The 21,116-nt window shown below is 46.1% G+C and overlaps 1 protein-coding gene across 3 annotated transcripts in view; it reads right to left on the bottom strand.

Moving 5' to 3' along the window:
- The window catches only part of slc25a32b (solute carrier family 25 member 32b), a 42,021-nt gene that overhangs the window by 8,321 nt on the left and 12,584 nt on the right, over positions 1-21,116 (bottom strand). Inside the window, exon 6 of one of the 3 annotated variants that reach the window (XM_070872260.1) lies at positions 1,341-1,504. The exons of 1 other annotated variant lie outside the window; for it this stretch is intronic. In XM_070872260.1, coding sequence (XP_070728361.1) covers positions 1,341-1,504 — 164 coding nt within the window. Of the gene's footprint in view, positions 1-1,340; positions 1,505-8,166; positions 9,513-21,116 lie in introns of those variants that run through there. One more of the 3 variants, XM_070872268.1, reaches the window with a different exon arrangement.

Raw genomic sequence — 21,116 nt, 5'->3', positions numbered from 1 at the left:
ATTTATGGTGATTGGCAAAAGAATTACAGGCGACATGAAGAAAAACATGTTTACATGATGAGTGGTTAGGATTTGGAATGCACTGCCTGATAGGGTGGTGGTTATGGACTCAATAGTAGCCTTCAAAAGGCAATTGGATAATTTTGGATGAAAAATTGCAGGGGTCTGGGAAAGAGTGAGGGAGTGGGACTAACTGGATTGCTCTTCAAAAGAGCCGGCACAGACTTGATGGGCCAAATGGCCGTCTTCTGTGCTGTACTATTATGTGATGCTATGTAAGTAATTAGCGAATATGGACAATCTAGGGAATAAAGCTTACTTGAATTTTCAGAATGCACTGGTATGTGTCACATTAGGCTTTTAAATAAAACCAAGACTCATTAAATTTAATAAATGACCTACCTGAACTAAAAATGACAACGCGAAACAAAAAGTCGTGATGAATAGAATTGACAACAGGGCAAAAACTAGGGGCTAGACTTTCCACTAGATGGCCAAGGCCCCCAAAAATGGGCCTTGTTCCAGCGATGTGGGACGTCTCAGCCTTGCTGATCGCTGGTACAAGACCCATTTTTTTGGCGATTTTCCACTCGGCCTTAGTACAGCGATGTCGAATGGGCGATGTGATTTTTCAGCGATCTCACTATCGCTCACTGAAAATGGAAGTCAAAGAAAAAAAAAGCTTCCCTAGCAACGCTATTCTGCGCATGTATGGTATTTTTTTTCCCGGCTGTCTTTCCCATGTTTTGGGAGGTCAGGGGTCATCACATATGCTCAGAAGGCACAGGGAGGGTGAGGGTGAGGGTGAGAGAGTGAGAGAGAGAGAGAGAGAAAGATAGAGAGGAGGAAGACAGAGTTGCAGAGGAGAAAGAATTGTTTATTTTAGGCTTTGGAGGTATAAAAGCTATATAAATTTAACTACATTGTAAAAAATAGATTACTACTGTAATTTAATATAGTAAAATGTAATATAGTAAAATGTCATTGGAGGGCGACTCAGAAAGGAAAAGGGGAAAACCCTTCAGTGATGAGATGAACGAAGCCCTGGTTAATGTGGTGCATGCCAGGTGGGACGACCTCCATCCAGTGTCCACAGAAAAATATGGCAGGAGATTGCAGATGTGGTAACATCTGCATCCCATGAGACGAGGACACCTGACCAGTGCTGGAAACGCTGAAATAGCTTGTTGGCAGCAGCAAGAGTAAGTTGCACTTTATATTTCAAATGTTATGTCTAATATTCTAATGATGCATGCAAATTTTGAATCGAACATTGAATCTCCTGCATTGAATTTAAGTTTGTCATTCTTAAATGTTAATTACCAAGTCCATTAGCTTACACCATGCCATGCTCTCTTCTCATTTGCAGAAGATATCCATCAACCGGGCAGAGCAGAGGAAGACGGGGGTCGGCTCTGCTAAAGTACAACCATTGTCGGAAATTGAGGAGCTTGTGGTCGCTCTGGTGGCCGAACCCAGCCTTGAGTCTCACGAGTAATGTGAACTGTGTAACGTGTCAAACAGTATTAAAAACATTTTTAAAATCTTAAATAAGTTACACATGTAATGTCCTGTAATTATAATGCAATATACTTGTGATGTACTCTTGATATACTCATCATCTTAGGCAGTCTCTTGGAATTGAGGAAGACTTGCTTCCACTCCCAAAGTGAGTCCTTTGATGGCTGAACAATCCGATACGAGAGCCACAGACTCTGTTACAGGTGAGACAGACATTCGTCGGGGGAAGGAGTCGGTAGGGCTAGTTTGCTGCGCGCTCCTTCCGCTGCCTGCACCTGGCCTCTCCATGCTTCTTGCGTTGAGCCTCAAAGAGCTCAACGCCCTCCCGGATAGACTTTCTCCACCTCGGGCGGTCTGCGACCAGGGTCTCCCAGGTGTCAGTGCTGATGTCGCACTTTACCAGGGAGGCTTTGAGGGTGTCCTTATTACATTTCCGCTGTCCTCCTTTGGCTTGTTTACCATGAAGGAGCTCTGCAGAAAGCATTTGCTTAGGGAGTCTCGTATCTGACATGTGTACTATGTGGCCTGCCCAGCGAAGCTGATCGAGTGTGGTCAGTGCTTCAATACTGGGGATGTTAGCTTGGTCAAGGACACTGATGTTGGTGTGCCTGTCCTCCCAAGAGATTTGCAGGATCTTGCGGAGACATCGTTGGTGATATATCTCCAGCGACTTGAGGTGCCTTCTATACATCGTCCATGCCTCAGACCCATACAGGAGGGCGGGTATTACTACAGCCCTGTAGACCATGAGTTCGGTGGTAAATTTGACGGCCTGGTCTTCAAACACTCTTTTCCGCAGGCGGCCGAAGGCTGCGCTGGCGCACTGGAGGCGATGCTGAATCTCCGCATCAATGTCTGCCTTTGTTAAGAGGCTCCCGAGATAGGAGAAATGGTCCACGTTGTCCAGGGCCGCGCCGTGGATCTTGATGATTGGAGGGCAGTGCTGTGCGGCGATGGCAGGCTGGTGAAAGGACCTTTGTCTTACGGATGTTAAGCGTAAGGCCTATGCTTTCATATGCCTCAGTGAATACATTGACTATATCCTGGAGTTCAGCCTCTGAATGTGCAGAGACGCAGGCATCGTCCGCATACTGCAAGCTCAATAACAGAGGTTGGGGTGATCTTGGACCTGGCTTAGAGGCGGTGTAGGTTAAACAGCTTCCCACTGGTTCTGTAGTTTAATTCCACACAAGCGGGGAGCTTGTTGATTGTGAGGTGGAGCATGGCGGCGAGGAAGACTGAAGAGGGTTGGAGCGATAACGCAGCCCTGTTTGACCCCGGTCCGGATGTGGATTGGATCTGTAATGGATCCGTTAGTAAGGATCACGGCCTGCATGTCATCGTGAAGGAGGCGAAGGATGTTGACAAACGTTTGAGGGCATCCGAAACGGAAGAGGATGCTCCATAGACCCTCACGGTTGACAGTGTCAAAGGCCTTTGTACGATCGAAAAAGGCCATGTATAAGGGCTGGCGCTGCTCCCTGCATTTTTCCTGCAACTGGTGCGCTGCAAAGATCATGTCTGTTGTGCCCCGTAGGGGATGAAATCCGCATTGTGATTCCGGGAGGAGTTCCTCGGCCACAGGGAGAAGACGATTGAGAACTCGAGCGACAACTTTCCCAGTGGCTGAAAGCGGGGAGATTCCCCTGTAGTTGCCGCAGTCGGACTTGTCCTCCTTTTTAAAAATGGTCACAATCACTACATCTCAGATCTCCCGGCATGCTCTCCTCCCTCCAGATGAGAGAGATGAGGTCATGTGTCCGCGCCAACAGCGCCTCACCACCATATTTTAGCGCCTCAGCAGGGATTCCATCCGCACCCGTAACTTTGTTATTCTTAAGCTGTTTTATGGCTTTGCCTACCTCGTGCAACATTGGAGTTTCACCGAGTTGGTGGCGGGTGGCATGCTGCGGGATGGAATCGAGAACACTCGAGTCAAAGGCAGAGTCTCGATTGAGGAGATCTTCAAAGTGCTCCTTCCATTGGGCCCGGACAGCCTTGGTGTCCTTGATGAGTGTTTCCCCGTTCTTGGCCAGGAGTGGGGTGGGGCCTTGGGAGTTTGGACCATAGGTGGTCTTGACTGCAGTGAAGAATCGTCGCATATCGTGGCTGTCGGCCAGTTGTTGTATCTCCTGTGCTTTCTCCATCCACCACCTGTTCTTTAGGTCCCGAGTTTTTTGTTGGACTTGAGCCTTGAGCCGTCTGTAATGTTGTTTTGCAGCTCCCGAGTTGGGCTGTTGCTTGAGGCTCAGGGGTTTCAGCCCAGCGGAGACACTGAGATAGGAGGGACTCCAGCCCAGCGGAGCTCCAGGAACACCAGCCGTGCCGAGACCACCAACAACGGCTTGATATAATAATGACAATGTCCTAGGGGGAGTGTTTGCTAGTGCTGTTGGGGAGGATTTAAACTGATATGGCAGGGGGATGGGAACCAATGCAGGGAGACAGAGGGAAACAAAAAGGAGGCAAAAGCAAAAGACAGAAAGGAGATGAGGAAAAGTGGTGGGCAGAGAAACCCAAGGCAAAGAACAAAAAGGGCCACTGTACAGCAAAATTCTAAAAGGACAAAGGGTGTTAAAAGAACAAGCCTGAAGGCTTTGTGTCTTAATGCAAGGAGTATCCGCAATAAAGTGGATGAATTAACTGTGCAAATAGATGTTAACAAATATGATGTGATTGGGATTACGGAGACGTGGCTCCAGGATGATCAGGGCTGGGAACTCAACATCCAGGGGTATTCAACATTCAGGAAAGATAGAATAAAAGGAAAAGGAGGTGGGGTAGCATTGCTGGTTAAGGAGCAAATTAAGGCAATAGTTCGGAAGGACATTAGCTTGGATGATGTGGAATCTATATGGGTAGAGCTGCAGAATACCAAAGGACAAAAAACGTTAGTGGGAGTTGTGTACAGACCTCCAAACAGTAGTAGTGATGTTGGGGAGGGCATCAAACATGAAATTAGGGGTGCGTGCAATAAAGGTGCAGCAGTTATAATGGGTGACTTTAATATGCACATAGATTGGGTTAACCAAACTGGAAGCAATACGGTAGAGGAGGATTTCCTGGAGTGCATAAGGGATGGTTTTTTAGACCAATATGTCGAGGAACCAACTAGGGGGGAGGCCATCTTAGACTGGGTGTTGTGTAATGAGAGAGGATTAATTAGCAATCTCGTTGTGCGAGGCCCCTTGGGGAAGAGTGACCATAATATGGTGGAATTCTGCATTAGGATGGAGAATGAAACAGTTAATTCAGAGACCATGGTCCAGAACTTAAAGGGTAACTTTGAAGGTATGAGGCGTGAATTGGCTAGGATAGATTGGCGAATGATACTGAAGGGGTTGACTGTGGATGGGCAATGGCAGACATTTAGAGACCGCATGGATGAACTACAACAATTGTACATTCCTGTCTGTCGTAAAAATAAAAAAGGGAAGGTGGCTCAACCGTGGCTATCAAGGGAAATCAGGGATAGCATTAAAGCCAAGGAAGTGGCATACAAATTGGCCAGAAATAGCAGAGAACCCGGGGACTGGGAGAAATTTAGAACTCAGCAGAGGAGGACAAAGGGTTTGATTAGGGCAGGGAAAATGGAGTACGAGAAGAAGCTTGCAGGGAACATTAAGACGAATTGCAAAAGTTTCTATAGATATGTAAAGAGAAAAAGGTTAGTAAAGACAAACGTAGGTCCCCTGCAGTCAGAATCAGGGGAAGTCATAACGGGGAACAAAGAAATGGCGGACCAATTGAACAAGTACTTTGGTTCGGTATTCACTGAGGAGGACACAAACAACCTTCCGGATATAAAAGGGGTCGGAGGGTCTAGTAAGGAGGAGGAACTGAGGGAAATCCTTATTAGTCGGGAAATTGTGTTGGGGAAATTGATGGGATTGAAGGCCGATAAATCCCCAGGGCCTGATGGACTGCATCCCAGAGTACTTAAGGAGGTGGCCTTGGAAATAGTGGATGCATTGACAGTCATTTTCCAACATTCCATTGACTCTGGATCAGTTCCTATGGAGTGGAGGGTAGCCAATGTAACCCCACTTTTTAAAAAAGGAGGGAGAGAGAAAACAGGGAATTACAGACCGGTCAGCCTGACATCGGTAGTGGGTAAAATGATGGAATCAATTATTAAGGATGTCATCGCAGTGCATTTGGAAAGAGGTAATATGATAGGTCCAAGTCAGCATGGATTTGTGAAAGGGAAATCATGCTTGACAAATCTTCTGGAATTTTTTGAGGATGTTTCCAGTAGAGTGGACAAGGGAGAACCAGTCGATGTGGTATATTTGGACTTTCAGAAGGCTTTCGACAAGGTCCCACACAAGAGATTAATGTGCAAAGTTAAAGCACATGGGATTGGGGGTAGTGTGCTGACATGGATTGAGAACTGGTTGTCAGACAGGAAGCAAAGAGTAGGAGTAAATGGGGACTTTTCAGAATGGCAGGCAGTGACTAGTGGGGTACCGCAAGGTTCTGTGCTGGGGCCCCAGCTATTTACACTGTACATTAATGATTTAGACGAGGGGATTAAATGTAGTATCTCCAAATTTGCGAATGACACTAAGTTGGGTGGCAGTGTGAGCTGCAAGGAGGATTCTATGAGGCTGCAGAGCGACTTGGATAGGTTAGGTGAGTGGGCAAATGCATGGCAGATGAAGTATAATGTGGATAAATGTGAGGTTATCCACTTTGGTGGTAAAAACAGAGAGACAGACTATTATCTGAATGGTGACAGATTAGGAAAAGGAGAGGTGCAACGAGACCTGGGTGTCATGGTACATCAGTCATTGAAGGTTGGCATGCAGGTACAGCAGGCGGTTAAGAAAGCAAATGGCATGTTGGCCTTCATAGCGAGGGGATTTGAGTACAAGGGCAGGGAGGTGTTGCTACAATTGTACAGGGCCTTGGTGAGGCCACACCTGGAGTATTGTGTACAGTTTTGGTCTCCTAACCTGAGGAAGGACATTCTTGCTATTGAGGGAGTGCAGCGAAGGTTCACCAGACTGATTCCCGGGATGGCGGGACTGACCTATCAAGAAAGACTGGATCAACTGGGCTTGTATTCACTGGAGTTCAGAAGAATGAGAGGGGACCTCATAGAAACGTTTAAAATTCTGACGGGGTTAGACAGGTTAGATGCAGGAAGAATGTTCCCAATGTTGGGGAAGTCCAGAACCAGGGGACACAGTCTAAGGATAAGGGGGAAGCCATTTAGGACTGAGATGAGGAGGAATTTCTTCACCCAGAGAGTGGTGAACCTGTGGAATTCTCTACCACAGAAAGTTGTTGAGGCCAATTCACTAAATATATTCAAAAAGGAGTTAGATGAAGTCCTTACTACTAGGGGAATCAAGGGGTATGGTGAGAAAGCAGGAATGGGGTACTGAAGTTGCATGTTCAGCCATGAACTCATTGAATGGCGGTGCAGGCTAGAAGGGCCGAATGGCCTACTCCTGCACCTATTTTCTATGTTTCTATGTTTCTATGATGTCATGGCAGGCTATGCATGCATTCCTGGTGTAGCCCTTGTGCATAAGAAGCAGGGGATGTAGCCGCTACAGCTTTATGGGGTAGTGAAAAGTATGGATATGTAACATCTCCTGGTAATGATCACCGTTATGTTCTAATAAGTTCTTTAAAAATGTCATTCGTGTTTTTAAGGTCAACCTGAGAAGCTAGTGGCACTGCAGCCGTCCAGTGCACCTTCAACAACCACCTTGGAGGAGGAAGAGGAGGAACATCAACATTCAAACGAAGAGGAAGAAAACTTTCCTCACCTCCAGGAGGAGGAAGATGATGATGAATTATATCCAGAGCTGCTGGAATCGATCATTGTTGTGGGGGGCGGGGGGAAATGAACCTGCGGTCATCTCAATTGAGAGTGATGAGGCACCGGGACCAAGCAGTGTGCAGCTGGTGACGCCAAGGCGTGACATTTTGCGCACGTCAACGCCACGGAGGTCGGGTCAGCGAGGTGAGCAATCGCCTACCTCGGATGGGCAAATGGAGTGCTTGATCTCCCTGTGCAGGGAGACGGTCGCGATCTTATCCAGGGATTCGATGGGTTCTCCATGAACTAGAGCCAGTTCTCCACGAACTGGAGCCAGTTCAACACTAACTTCTCCAACTGGTCTTCCGTGCAAACTGAGGTAGAACGGCAGACCTTGGAGGCGATTCGGGAGCAGACCGCCGCAACCAATGTCCTTTGGCATGCGTTGCTGGCTGGACACAGCGCTGCACCCCAAGGTGTCGTGTTGGCTCAGAGTGCGACCCCTAGCACTCAAGCGAGTACGGAGGTCACAGTTCCTCCTGACTCAGAAGAGGAGCCTCAGGCTTCGGCTTCCACTCCGTCACCTCCACCACGGCAGGAAGTCTTGCCGTCCCACGTTGCACACCACGTTCGTGTCGGTCTGCGGAGATCAAAACGGGCGGGTGATGTAAAAACACGGGGTGGGAAAGGACCTGGAGGGAAACGTGACCGCAGGTAGGGAGGGGGGGGGGGTTGTTTGTAAAATTAATTGATGTTTTTACAATTTTGTTCATGGTTGTTTGGGGTGGGGGGGGGAGATGAGGGGAGGGGAGGGTGTTAAAAAAAAATTCTCATTCGTTGTGTTAAATAAAAGTTTTTATTGAGTTTAACAATTGTTGTGCCTTCTCTCCTTTTAAAGTTAAGCATAACATTTTAACAATTATTCTGCATTAGTTGAGCGTTGTATTATTGTAACAAAAGTTTACTTTAGTTAAGCATTAATGTACATGCCAGGCCACTGCAGGTAAGGCAGAAACGTAACACCAAGCAAATGCAACTTTTGCTTAACTATAAATGTAAATGTGACTATCCACAATAAAAGATCATGAAAAGCGTTCGTAAATGAGCTGCTAACGCAACAGCGTAGCAGCTGTGTAACTGCCACTGGGGACTGGTCTTCGGGGAGGGGTGGTGTACCGGGGCTAGATCGCCAGGCTGATTGCCCTCCCCTAGGTTCTCGCCAGCCTCTTCCTCTTTGCCGCTGGCTCTTCCGTTTCCCTCCTTCTGGAGGTGGACCTGCAGCCTGATCTGGCATTACTTGTCCTCTCCATATAGCTAGGTTATGCAGCATGCAACACACCACAATAAACTCAGCGACCTGGTCAGGGTGGTACTGTAGGCTGCCATCAAAATGGTTCAGGCATCTGAAGGGCTGCTTTAGGATTCCAATTGTCTTTTCGACGATGTTTCGTGTCGCTATGTGGCTTTCATTGTAACGTTTCTCCACTTCAGTGATGGGATTACGCAGAGGGGTCATCAGCCAACTGGCAAGGCCATATCCCTTATCCCCCAGCATCCAACCGTGACCTTCTGGCTGATTAACAAACAGGTCAGGGATAGCACTCACGTAGAATGTGCACATCATGGATGCTTCCAGGACATGTAGCATTTACTATCATGATTATTTGCTTGTAGTTGACAACAAGCTGCACATTTGGGGAGTGGAACCCCTTTCTGTTTCAAAACACCTCCATGTTCTTTAAGGGGGCTTTCAGGGCAATGTGAGTGCAGTCTATTGCTCCCGGCACCTTGGGGAAGTATTCTATTCTGTAGAAACCCAAAGCCCTCCCGGTCTGTGCATCCCTGGTCATAGGGAGGCTTATAAAGTCCATCCTGCGAGCGTAAAGGGCTTCAGTCACCTGTTGAATGCAGCAGTTTGTGGCGTGCTGAGAGATATTACACATGTCACCAGCTGAAGTCTGAAAAGATCCCAAAGTGTAGAAGGCTAGGGCAGCAGTAACCTTCACCTCAACGGACAATGCAGTTCTGACGGTGCTGGAAGGCTGAATGTCCCCCTTGATGAGCTGGCAGATCTCATCGATGACCACCTTCTGGAAGTGTAGCCTCCTTAGTCATGTGTTTTCTGTCAAGTTGAGGTAAGATTGCGTTTCTTCGTACCTTCGTTGGCTATACGCTCGCCTCTTTCTCCGCATTTCTCTGCCACCTCTGATTGATCCTTTCAGAAACCGGCTTGTGAGCAATTACAAGTAATGGCACAGAAAGCATAGGCCCCATCAATTTCATTAATTATTTTCAATTGCAATAAATGAACTTAAAGTAGTTTAATAGATTCACGTTCTTATGTATTCCATAAAAAATGCCTAATCCACTGTAATACTATTAAGAATATTTAAAAATCTGAGCAGATCTATCTACACATAAATCACTCACAACCATCGAACATATCTTTTTGGCTGTCTCCCCCCTTCCTCCGATCTTCAAAATGGCACACGTAGTGCCCATTCCCTTCCATAAGGCTGGGGAAAAGCAACTATTTCTCAGCGGTGTTTTCGGCCTTATATCAGCCCAGCCTTGTGCCGGCAATGTGCCGAAAGTTGGGATGGGCCTTGTGTGGGCGATCAATTCGGCGAAGTAAGCCGAAACTTGGGGGGGGCCTATTTTTCCAGCGATATTTCTGGCCTAGTTTCCACTTTTTCCTCAAAATGGACGATAGAGGTCCATTTTGGGCGATAGATGGGCGATGTGAAGTGGAAAGTCTAGCCCCGAAGGTTAGATTTCTGCTAGCTGGTTATACTATTCATGAAGGATATGAAGGAGGGTACTTCCACTAACATTATGAAAATTGCTGATAACATCAAGCTATCCATTAAGGTGACTAGTGTAAGGGAAACAAACAGTATTAAAAAAGGTCCTGTGTAATGAACTAAGTAGTAGCTAAAACAAAAGCAAAATAGTGCAGATGCTGGAAATCTGAAATAAAACAGAAAGTGCTGGAAATACAAAGCAGGTCAGGCAGCAGCTGTGGAAAGAGAAACAGAGTTAACGTTTCAGGTCAATGAAACTCTCTCTCTCTCCACAGATGCTGCCTGATCCACTATGTATTTCCAGCACTTTGTTTTTATTTAACAAAAAACTAATAGATTATAATGCAGATAAAAGCAAAATAAAGCACACTGGAAGAAAGAATCTGAAATGTGTCTACACAACATACGGGCGTCCATTAATAAACGTGGGAATGGATTTAGGTATGATTATTGTCTCTAGACTGAAAGTAGCTTCTTAATGCAGAGGAGCCATCAACAATGCTAAACAAGTACTGGGATTTACCTTGAAGGCACTTACTTAGAAACTCAGCTGCATAACTCATTGTTAAAGGCACATTAAGAGAATGAGCCCCGATTTTAACTCACTGCGAGTGGAGCTGACAGGGCAAACATTGAACTCGACGACATGAGGCCTGGCCATTTTAACTCTTGGGCCTCATTTAAGTAGATCAAGCCTGACTCCTGGCCGAACCCAGCATCAATGAAGTCGGGCCCTGGATGGGAGTTGTATGAGCAAGGCAGGAGGCTGCAGTCGGGAACCCATGGGAAGTGAGGGGGAGGAAGCCAAAGAAATCGCGGGAAGTCTAGGCATGGGACGACCAAGGATTGCTGTGGGGCCCAGAGGAGCAGCCCAGTTCTTCCTGGCTCCCAAGCAAACCTTTAAAAAATAACAAGCTTCTTGACCCTCTTGATCATTAGTCAGGCTTCCCTAGAGAGCACTAGCCACCAACCTCACTGTTCCCAGTTAAAATGTGGTTGTGGTCTTAATGACATGATCAGACTCTCAACTTTTCAATCTCAATGAGACCCTTGTCTGCCTGGGGCGAGAGCCTCACTTGCTGCAGAAATACTGTGGCTACAAGAGCAGGTCAGAGGCTGGGTCTGCGTGATGACTCACCTCCAGACTCCCCAAAGCCTTTCCACCATCCACAAGGCAGGAATGTGATGGAATACTCTCCACTTGCCTGGAAGCAAGAATAATGTAAGTGCAAGGACATTATTTAATTTATTCTGTGACTGCAGACCTGAAGGATTATTACAATCTAGCAAGCTTCAAGGGAGACTATAGATTCCAAGAAAGTTTTTTTTCCCTATCCATAGGGTAAGATACATTAAACCCAGGATTTCAGCAATGCATCATGGAGGGTGTCACCATGTTGTGTGTCACTGCCTGACATTGCATGTCATAGAATGACATCTGTAAAGCTGTGTCTTCTAAATGGAATTATAAAAAGGAAAAAACAATAAGCTGGTCTAGTCCAAGCAACACTCAAGACTTGTATAACATTACCCAGAACTTGGAAACATATAGGCCGGGAAATTAAGTGACTCCAAAAAATGGATGCGGGCAATGCAAAGCGAGATATACCTATGCCCGTTCGCAGCACGTTTATTTTGTGTGGCCTACTAATTATCACGATTGCAGCTCACAGCCTACCTACTGTTGCCAGGCTGCGCGCTCCGCAGGAGGCCAAAGTTTGGATTCTTGAAGCAAGGCTAGCTTTATTTAAAGCTTTACTTAAAGCTAGCCTGCGCCTCTTAAAGACAGTTTGCACCTATGAAAAATGGAAAAAGTGCTTCAGCACAAATACAAATAGCTCAGCAGGCCAGGGAAAGGGTACCTAAGGTTTCAGACACAGGACTCTAGCTTTGTGTAGTGGGTCAAAACTGCAAGAGGGATTCTCTGCCCACAGGGAGCTAGGAGGCCTTCCGGAAAGAAGGATGTGGGACCAGATCATCGAGGCCGTCACTGTCAGCAGAGTCCCCCCCCCCCCACCTCCCCACCTCTCCTCCCCTCCCCCCCCCGCCTCCCCTCCCCTCCCCTGCCGCCTCACCTCGCCACCTCCACCCCCCCCTCCCCCCGCCCTCCCCTCCCCTCCCCGCCTCTTCTCCCCTCCTCCCCCCCCCTCCCCGCCTCTTCTCCCCTCCCCCTCCGCCTCCCCTTCTCCTCTCCCTGCCTCCCTCTCCCCGCCTCCCCTCCCCTCCCCCCCTGCCTCCCCTCCCCAAGGACCTGGCTCCAGTACCCAATGAAGTTTCATGACCCAAGATGAGTGGTCAAGGTCAGTGAATGCATCATCAAAATTCATCTACCAACTGCGCCACTAGCCTCACACACTGCTCAATGCACCACACCCCCATCACTCACCTACCAACACACTCTACCAAACACGAGAAATACCTTGCATTTCTAGCTTCACCTCACGCCGTTGGAAGAGATGGTGCTGGCCATTCTTTGCAAGGGCATGGCTGAGCCCTTGGCAGCAGTGCAGAAGAACATAAAGTATGAGCAGGAGTAGGCCATTTGGCCCGTTGAGCCTGCACCACCATTCAATAAGATCATGACTAATCTGATCATGGACTCAGCTCCACTTCCCTGCCCGCTTCCCATAACCCTTTACTGCCTTATCGCTCAGAAATCTGTCTATCTCCGCCTTAAATATATTCAATGACCCAGCCTCCACAGCTCCCTGGGGCAGAGAATTCCATAGATTTACAACCCTCAGAGAAGAAATTCCTCCTCATCTCAGTTTTAAATGGGTGGCCCCTTATTCGAAGACTATGTCCCCGAGTTTTAGTTTCCACAAGAGTGGAAATATCCTCTCTGCATCCACCTTGTCAAGCCCCCTCATTATTTTATACGTTTTGATAAGATCACCTCTCATTCTTCTGAACTCCAATGAGTATAGGCCCAATCTACGCAACCTATCTTCATAAGTCAACCCCCTCATCTCCAGAATCAACCTAGTGAACCTTCTCTGAACAGCCTCCAAAGCAAGTATATCCTTCCTTAAATACGGAGACCAAAACTGTACGCAGTACTCCAAGTGTGACCTGTGTACAGTTGTAGCAGGAATTTCTCTGCTTTAATACTCTATCCCCCTTGCAATAAAGGCCAACATTCTGCAGAAAGGCTGAGAGAATACAAAATGCAATAGCCTCCTCCTCACATCACACTTCCCCCTCATCCCACCATCTCTTCTGATTTACAAGCTGAACATGGTGTAAGCATACACCTCTTGCTTTACCAACTCCCCTCACCATAACCCTACCCTTGTGACTTCTGCATTTCAGACACCCAAGAAATGCAGCCTGCCCAGTCAGTGGTTGACCAAGAAGGAGAGGAGAGTGAAGAAGAAACATCATCATTCGATTTCACACTCCCAGCTACCAACTCCTCGAGGTCGTCCTGCAAGACCATCTGCAGTGTCCCCCACTGAAAGTCAGCAGCACTTCCATCAGTCATACTGCTGCCACTGGGGTAGCACTGTGTAGGAGCACTAGGATAGGCAAAGGCACACGCAAGACAATCATTAAGGGAATGCACATTGGATGCATATATGGATAAAATTGGATTGGAGCGGCTTTGTGGTGGCTTTCATTTCAGCATTGTGGCCAAGAGGATGCTGTGATGATCAGTAACAGAGGGAAGTTAAGGTGTGGGACTAATGCTAAAAAGGGAAATTTGGATTGTGTTCACTCCAGGCGGATGATTCGTTCCTGATTATCCCGTCCAGAAGGGGTTGTCTGGGTGGCTTCCTTCCTTCCGCTTCCTCCTCCCTCTGTGAGCAGCTTGTCCCCTTTGCTGCCTGTGCTTCATCTCTATGTAATACTGCAGCCCAACAGTGACTGCAACTAGAGCCCCCAGGACTGGGAGCACGTAGAGTTCTCAGAGGCCTTCCTTTAAGAGTCAAACCCTTGCAAACGTCCAGTAGCACTCCCTGCATACTTCTACAACATTTTAAATGTATTGCATCAAACCACTACTCCAATAAAATGTAAAGAAACCAGTCCAAAAGCAAAAATAGAAACTTACCTGAAATTTGTGTGTGTCCCTTTAATAAGCACTGGCAGCGACTCTGTTGTACTGAGGCACACATGTTTTGCCGTGCATGGTTTGGAGAGGATATCATGAAGAGCGGCGACATCTAAAATACTAGATCTGGATCATTTAAATGTGTGAAGCGAGCGCAGACAAAGGCAGCGCTGCCAACCTGCCCAAAATGGTGGCCATTGCGTTCTGTGCCGGAAGTGGGCGGAAGCGAGAAGGCAACATTTTATCTTCTAAATGGCCAGCAATTTTCCAGCCACAGAATGTGAATAATGAGTTTTTAGAGTTATCAATAAGTACATTCTCCTTTGATATTAGAAATCATTTTGCAACTATATCAGATGACCTAAGACTACAAGACCCAAGTTTGAATACAATGAATACAAATTTCAACAGGCACTTGTACTTCAGTATCCTCTAGAGAAAGAATGCCAAACCATTTGGAGTTGGGGGCTGGACACTTGAGTCAAAATCAGTGAGGGTGCTGTATGAATTTGCAGAAATGCAAACATGGGATATTCAGACTTCATATATACAAAAATGTAACTCGTCCATATACAAAAATTGTGATACCCCATAAATAGATTGCCCATGCACAAAAAAAGCAGCATCACCCACATACAAATAGCCAGACCCCCATATAGAAAATTGCAGTATCACTTATACAGACGATCCCTGTATGTAAAAATTACAAAATGTCAGACACAAAGGGGGTAAATTCGTGCTGCCTGTTGTTTCACATGATTGCACCCTGTGCTGTTCATTGGCTACACGCATCAGCAGCGGCCCAATATCACGAGTGGTTAGCGCTACTTAAAGGCAGCCTGTACCTCTTAAAGGTGAGGAGCATTGTGGTTGCAGGAAGCGGTGGGAGTCATTTAAAAACTGATTGTGCTCGGATATGTTGAGCTGAATATGAGAGAGAGCGTATACCAAGGTTTTCAGATACTACACTGAAGGTCTTGGTGAAAGAGGTGGAAAGGAGAGATGCTCTGTATTTGTAAGGGGCCAGGAGGCCCTCCAGACACATACTCAGGCGGCAGAAGTGATAGCGCTGGAGGTCAATGCCAGGAGTATAGCTGCATGTAACTGGAAACAGTGCAGAAAGAAGTGAAATGATCACACATGAATTGTCGTGGTCAGTCAGTTTATCTTCAAATGCCATATCTTACCAACTGCACCACTAGCCTCATCCACTGTTCAATTCACTACAACTCCATCACCCACCTACCAACAATCTCTATCAGTACTCAACCCTAATATTCATATGCTTCATCTCGCCCTCATACACTTAGCATTGCTGCAAGCCTCACACCTACAACTCTCAGCTCTCACATACTGACTGCTATTCAACCATGACAGCCACATCACCCGAACATATTGCAGGCCACTCACTGACACACTGCCATCTTTCTTGCAGGAGGTGGTGGTGCATAACAGCAGGCAGTAGCAAAGAACTGGAGAAGGACAAGCATGCCTGCATGTTTTAATCCCCATGGAGGAGACAGTGCTGGCCATCATGGGAAGGGGCATCGCTGAGACCATGGTCACTGGCGGGCTGAAGAACTGGAACCTTCCCAGTCAGTGAAGAGGAAAAAGACAGTCAAGATGAACAGACACCATCACTTGATTTTACACTCTCAGCCAGCAGCTAAGAGACTGACACTGTGCATATGTTAGCGGCTATGATAGAGGAGGGATCTTCACATGTTGAGACTCCTGGCACAAGTGTGCAGGAGCCAGGACGGGGGAAAAAGGATAGCGCAGGTGCCAGCTCATTAGATGGTAAGATCGCACACTAGTTCTGCTGCAGACGAATCAGATGAGGACTTCGATTGGCCAGTCTACAGAAGGTGGTTGATGGGTGCACATACCCAAATGCTTGGTGCACTGAAATGCCTGCGGTCAATGTCAAACAGCATGGAGGATTCCAGCACTAACTTGGCACAGGGCTTTGCGCAGAACTTGGACCCCATCCTTTCCAGCATGAAATGGGTGGTCACCTCCATCAGCACACCTGTGAAACCCATCATAATGTAGCACCTCATAACATAAGAACATAAGAATTAGGAACAGGAGTAGGCCATCTAGCCCCTCGAGCCTGCTCCGCCATTCAACAAGATCATGGCTGATCTGACCGTGGACTCAGCTCCACTTACCCGCCCGCTCCCCATAACCCTTAATTCCCTTATTGGTTAAAAATCTATCTATCTGTGATTTGAATACATTCCTCTACACAACCCGCTTTCCCACTAATCTTTGTGTCAACCGCAAATTTTGTTACACTACACTCTGTCCCCTCTTCCAGGTCATCTATGTATATTGTAAACAGTTGTGGTCCGAGCACCGATCCCTGTGGCACACCACTAACCACCGATTTCCAACCCGAAAAAGGACCCATTTATCACGACTCTCTGCTTTCTGTTAGCCAGCCAATTCTCTATCCATGCTAATACATTTCCTCTGACTCCGCGTACCTTTATCTTCTGCAGTAACCTTTTGTGTGGCACCTTATCGAATGCCTTTTGGAAATCTAAATACACCACATCCATCGGTACACCTCTATCCACCATGCTCATTATATCCTCAAAGAATTCCAGTAAATTAGTTAAACATGATTTTCCCTTCATGAATCCATGTTGCGTCTGCTTGATTGCACTATTCCTATCTAGATGTCTCGCTATTTCTTCCTTAATGATAGCTTCAAGCATTTTCCCCACTACAGATGTTAAACTAACCGGCCTATAGTTACCTGCCTTTTGTCTGCCCCCTTTTTTTAAACAGAGGCGTTACATTAGCTGCTTTCCAATCCGATGGTACCTCCCCAGAATCCAGAGAATTTTGGTAGATTATAACGAATGCATCTGCTATAACATCCGCCATCTCTTTTAATACCCTGGGATGCATTTCATCAGGACCAGGGGACTTGTCTACCTTCAGTCCCACTACCCCACTAGTGATAGTCTCAAGGTCCTCCCTTCCCACATTCCCGTGACCAGCAATTTTTGGCATGGTTTTTGTGTCTTCCACTGTGAAGACCGAAGCAAAATAATTGTTTAAGGTCTCAGCCATTTCCACATTTCCCATTATTAAATCCCCCTTCTCATCTTCTAAGGGACCAACATTTACTTTAGTCACTCTTTTCCGTTTTATATATTGGTAAAAGCTTTTACTGTCTGTTTTTATGTTTTGCGCAAGTTTACTTTCGTAATCTATCTTTCCTTTCTTTATTGCTTTCTTAGTCATTCTTTGCTGTCGTTTAAAATTTTCCCAATCTTCTAGTTTCCCCACTAATCTTGGCCATCTTATACGCATTAGTTTTTAATTTGATACTCTCCTTTATTTCCTTGGTTATCCACGGCTGGTTATCCCTTCTCTTACCGCCCTTCTTTTTCACTGGAATATATTTTTGTTGAGCACTCTGAAAGAGCTCCTTAAAAGTCCTCCACTGTTCCTCAATTGTGCCACCGTTTAGTCTGTGTTTCCAGTCTACTTTAGCCAACTCTGCCCTCATCCCACCGTAGTCCCCTTTGTTTAAGCATAATACGCTCGTTTGAGACACTACTTCCTCACCCTCAATCTGTATTACAAATTCAACCATACTGCGATCACTCATTCCGAGAGGATCTTTTACTAGGAGATCGTTTATTATTCTTGTCTCATTACACAAGACCAGATCTAAGATCGCTTGCTCCCTTGTAGGTTCTATAACATACTGTTCTAAGAAACAATCCCGTATGCATTCTATGAATTCCTCCTCAAGGCTACCCCGTGCGATTTGATTTGACCAATCGATATGTAGGTTAAAATCCCCCATGATTACTGCCATTCCTTTTTCACATGCCTTCATTATTCCCTTGATTATTGCCCGCCCCACCGTGAAGTTATTATTTGGGGGCCTATAAACTACGCCCACCAGTGACTTTTTCCCCTTACTATCTCTAATCTCCACCCACAATGATTCAATATTTTGTTCATTGGAGCCAATATCGTCTCTCACAAATGGCCTGATATCTTCCTTTATTAACAGAGCTACCCCACCTCCTTTCCCTTGTCTATCTTTCTGAATTGTCAGATACCCCTGTATGTTTAATTCCCAGTCTTGGCCACCCTGCAACCACGTTTCTGTAATGGCCACCAAATCATACCCATTTGTAATGATTTGTGCCGTCAACTCATTTACTTTATTTCGAATGCTGCGTGCGTTTAGGTAGAGTGTTTTAATACTCGTTTTTAAACCATGACTTTTAGTTTTGACCCCTCCTGCAGCCCCTTTATATTCATACATATTGTCCCTTCCTATCACCTTGTGGTTTACACTTACCCCAGTGCTACTCTGCCCTGTTGCCTCCTGCCTTTTGCATTCTTTCTTGGGATCCTGTTCATCTGAGCTCTCACCCATTCTAACTAGCTCAGTGCCCTCTCCTGTGTTCCGAATACTCCTTGCATTGAGGCACCGAGCTTTCATGCTTGCCTTTTTATTACACTTTGACCCTTTAGAATTTTGCTGTACAGTGGCCCTTTTTGTTTTTGCCTTGGGTTTCTCTGCCCTCCACTTTTCCTCATCTCCTTTCTGTCTTTTGCTTTTGTCTCCTTTTTGTTTCCCTCTGTCTCCCTGCATTGGTTCCCATCCCCCTGCCATATTAGTTTAACTCCTCCCCAACAGCACTAGCAAACACTCCTCCTAGGACGTTGGTTCCGGTCCTGCCTAGGTGCAGACCATCCGGTTTGTACTGGTCCCACCTCCCCCAGACCGATCTCAGCTTTCATTGCAGCACAAGTAGCCTCCATCAAAAGTCTGAGTGCTGCAGTGGAAGCTCAGACTGCTGCCCTCATAGCTCTGGATACCAGTGTTCAAAGGGGCTTCCAGGGCCTCACAGCAGCCCATTAATCTGTTTTCCAACAGATCAGTGGGACTGCTGAGCTGCCACCCGGGATAGTGACACTGGCTTTTCTCTCTCAGGATGGCAACATTCGTGCTCCCACCCCTGCCACTCCAACAGTGCCAAGATGACAAGAGGTGGGGGCCAGATGAAAGGAGCTGATGAACCAAATCTAGAATGAATGTTGGACATTCCCACTCCATAATGGGCAAGTTTACCTAATCTCCAACAGATCACCTATGTGTAAAGTGAACACTTTCGAGTGTCTCAAATCACAAGTAAGGTTACCAGTGATGCCATAAAGTGGAAAGCAATACAGTTGGTCATACATAGAGCTAATTCTGTCTACCTTAGGAAGGAGAAAACAAACTGAAGGATGTTTATATATATTTTATATAATAGAGAAAAATATTATTCAATCCGACAGATCAATGACAGAAAGATAGAAAGAAGAAAAGTAAAAAAGTGAAGGGCAGAGAAACCCAAGCCAAAAAGCAAAAAGGGCCACATTACAGCAAAATCCTAAAGGGGCAAAGGTGTTAAAAAGACAAGCGTGAAGACTCTGTGCCTCAATTCGAGGAGTATTCAGAATAAGGTGGATGAATTAACTGCACAGATAGCAGTTAACGGATATGATGTAATTCGCATCATGGAGACACGGCTCCAGGGTGACCAAGGCTGGGAACTCAACATCCAGGGGTATTCAACATTTAGGAAGGATAGACAGAAAGGAAAAGGAGGCGGGGTGGCATTGCTGGTTAAAGAGGAAATTAATGCAATAGTAAGGAAGGACATTAGCTTGGATGATGTGGAATCTGTATGGGTGGAGCTACGGAATACCAATCGGCAGAAAACATTAATGGGAGTTATGTACAGACCACCAAACAGTATTAATGAGGATGGGGACAGCATCAAACAAGAAATGTGTGCAATAAAGGTACAGCAGTTATCATGGGTGACTTTAATCTATATATTGACTGGGCTAACCAAACTAATAACAATGCGGTGGAGAAGAATTTCCTGGAGTGTATTAGGGATGGTTTTCTAGATCAATACGTCGAGGAACCAACTAGAGGGCTGGCCATCCTAGACTGGGTGATGTGTAATGAGAAAGGACTAATTAACAATCTTGTTGTGCGAGGCCCCTTGGGGAAGAGTGACCATAATATGGTAGAATTCTTTATTAAGATGGAGGGTGAGACAGTTAATTCAGAGACTAGAGTCCTGAACTTGGGGAATGGTAACTTCGATGGTATGAGACGTGAACTGGCTAGAATAGACTGGCGAGTGATACTTAAAAGGTTGACGGTGGATAGGCAATGGTAAACATTTAAAGATCACATGGATGAACTTCAACAATTGTACATCCCTGTTTGGAGTAAAAATAAAACGGGGAAGATGGCTCAACCATGGCTAACAAGGGAAATTAAGGATAGTGTTAAATCCAAGGGAGAGGCATATAAATTGACCAGAAAAAGCAGAAAACCTGAGGACTGGGAGAATTTTATAATACAGCAGAGAAGGAGAAAGGGTTTATTTAGGAGGGGGGAAATAAGAGTACAAGAGGAAGCTTGCTGGGAACATAAAAACTGACTGAAAAAGCTTTTATAGATATGTGAAGAGAAAAAGATTAGTGAAAACAAACATAGGTCCCTTGCAGTCAGATTCACTTGAATTTATAATGGGGAACAAAGAAATGGGGGACCAATTAAACAAATACTTCGGTTCTGTTTTCACGAAGGAAGACACAAATAACCTTCCAGAAATACTAGGGGACCGAGGGTCTAGTGAGAAGGAGGAACTGAAGGATATCCTTATAAAGCAGGAAATTGTGTTAGGGAGATTGATGGGATTGAAGGCTGGTAAATCCCCGGGGCGTGATAGTCTGCATCCCAGAGTACTTAAGGAAGTGGCCATAGAAATAGTGGATGCATTGGTGATCATTTTCCAACAGTCTATCGACTCTGGATCAGTTCCTATGGACTGGAGGGTAGCTTATGTAACACCACTGTTTAAAAAAGGAGGGAGAAAACAGGTAATTATAGACTGGTTAGCCTGAGATC

This window comes from Pristiophorus japonicus, chromosome 1, assembly GCF_044704955.1.
Source record: "Pristiophorus japonicus isolate sPriJap1 chromosome 1, sPriJap1.hap1, whole genome shotgun sequence".
Classification (NCBI taxonomy): domain Eukaryota; kingdom Metazoa; phylum Chordata; class Chondrichthyes; family Pristiophoridae; genus Pristiophorus; species Pristiophorus japonicus.
The sequence above is the reverse complement of the archived record's forward strand: the minus strand, read 5'-3'. Positions and strand labels throughout refer to the sequence as shown.